The 789-nt window shown below is 39.4% G+C and overlaps 1 protein-coding gene across 1 annotated transcript in view; it reads right to left on the reverse strand.

Annotated features, from left to right (window-relative positions):
• Window positions 1-375: 375 nt before the first annotated feature.
• LOC107580011 (G protein-coupled receptor kinase 5-like) overlaps window positions 376-789 on the reverse strand; it is a gene marked incomplete at its 3' end in the record, with an annotated part of 2,443 nt that continues 2,029 nt past the window's right edge. The window contains exons 3-4 of the mRNA XM_016265772.1: window positions 556-746; window positions 376-413 (exon numbers count right to left, since the gene is read on the reverse strand). Coding sequence (XP_016121258.1) covers window positions 376-413; window positions 556-746 — 229 coding nt within the window. The remainder of the gene's footprint in view (window positions 414-555; window positions 747-789) is intronic.

The following is a 789-nucleotide window of genomic DNA, read 5'->3' on the forward strand; positions in this document are numbered from 1 at the left end:
ACAGACAGACAGACAGACAGACAGACAGATAGATAGATAGACAGCATTTAGGTGCAGAAACACACTTGATCTTATGCAACAACATTCAGATATATGTACGTTTAATGCAAAAGCGCAAAGACTTGTTGAAATCACTGTATAGGATCGGAATTTTATGCAATAGGTTAATGATGTCAAACACAACAAACGTTCAAACTGACATGCCCTGAAGTGCTTTCATTTCCTCATTTAAGATAATGAAAGTTATTTTGGAGAAACGTTTCCTGGTTGATGCCAAAAATAGAAAGTTTAGGGAAATTGTAGATCCTGAAGGGAATGTTACAAAGCTTGTATGGGCAGTTAACGCCTTTTGTATTTATGGGGAAGTTCACATACCATTATCATCCAGCAGAATGTTTTCTGGCTTTAAATCCCTAATAGAAACGACACAAAACATGCAATTATCAGACAGGCCCCATCTGTTTAGTTCTTTCTCACAGGTAGATTTCTGGAAACTATGTCAACTGCGTCAAGCCCATTAAGAGTCAAACGACAGCTCTCAGTTTTATGACCTACCTATAAACAATAGACTTTTTATGAAGATGGCTCAAGCCACACAGGATCTCAGCAGCATAAAACTCTACTGTTTCTTTGTTGAGCCCCTCGGTGCCCATGTTATAGATGTGAAACCTCAGGTCTCCTCCGTTCATCAGCGTCAGCACCAGGCAAAGAGCCTCTTTTGTCTCGTAAGTGTATGCTAAACTGACCTGACACATTCAGATAAACACACAGACAGCAAAGTCACAAAAA

The sequence above is a fragment of the Sinocyclocheilus grahami genome, unplaced genomic scaffold (genome assembly GCF_001515645.1).
Source record: "Sinocyclocheilus grahami isolate Dianchi unplaced genomic scaffold, SAMN03320097.WGS_v1.1 scaffold23153.1, whole genome shotgun sequence".
Classification (NCBI taxonomy): Eukaryota; Metazoa; Chordata; class Actinopteri; order Cypriniformes; family Cyprinidae; genus Sinocyclocheilus; species Sinocyclocheilus grahami.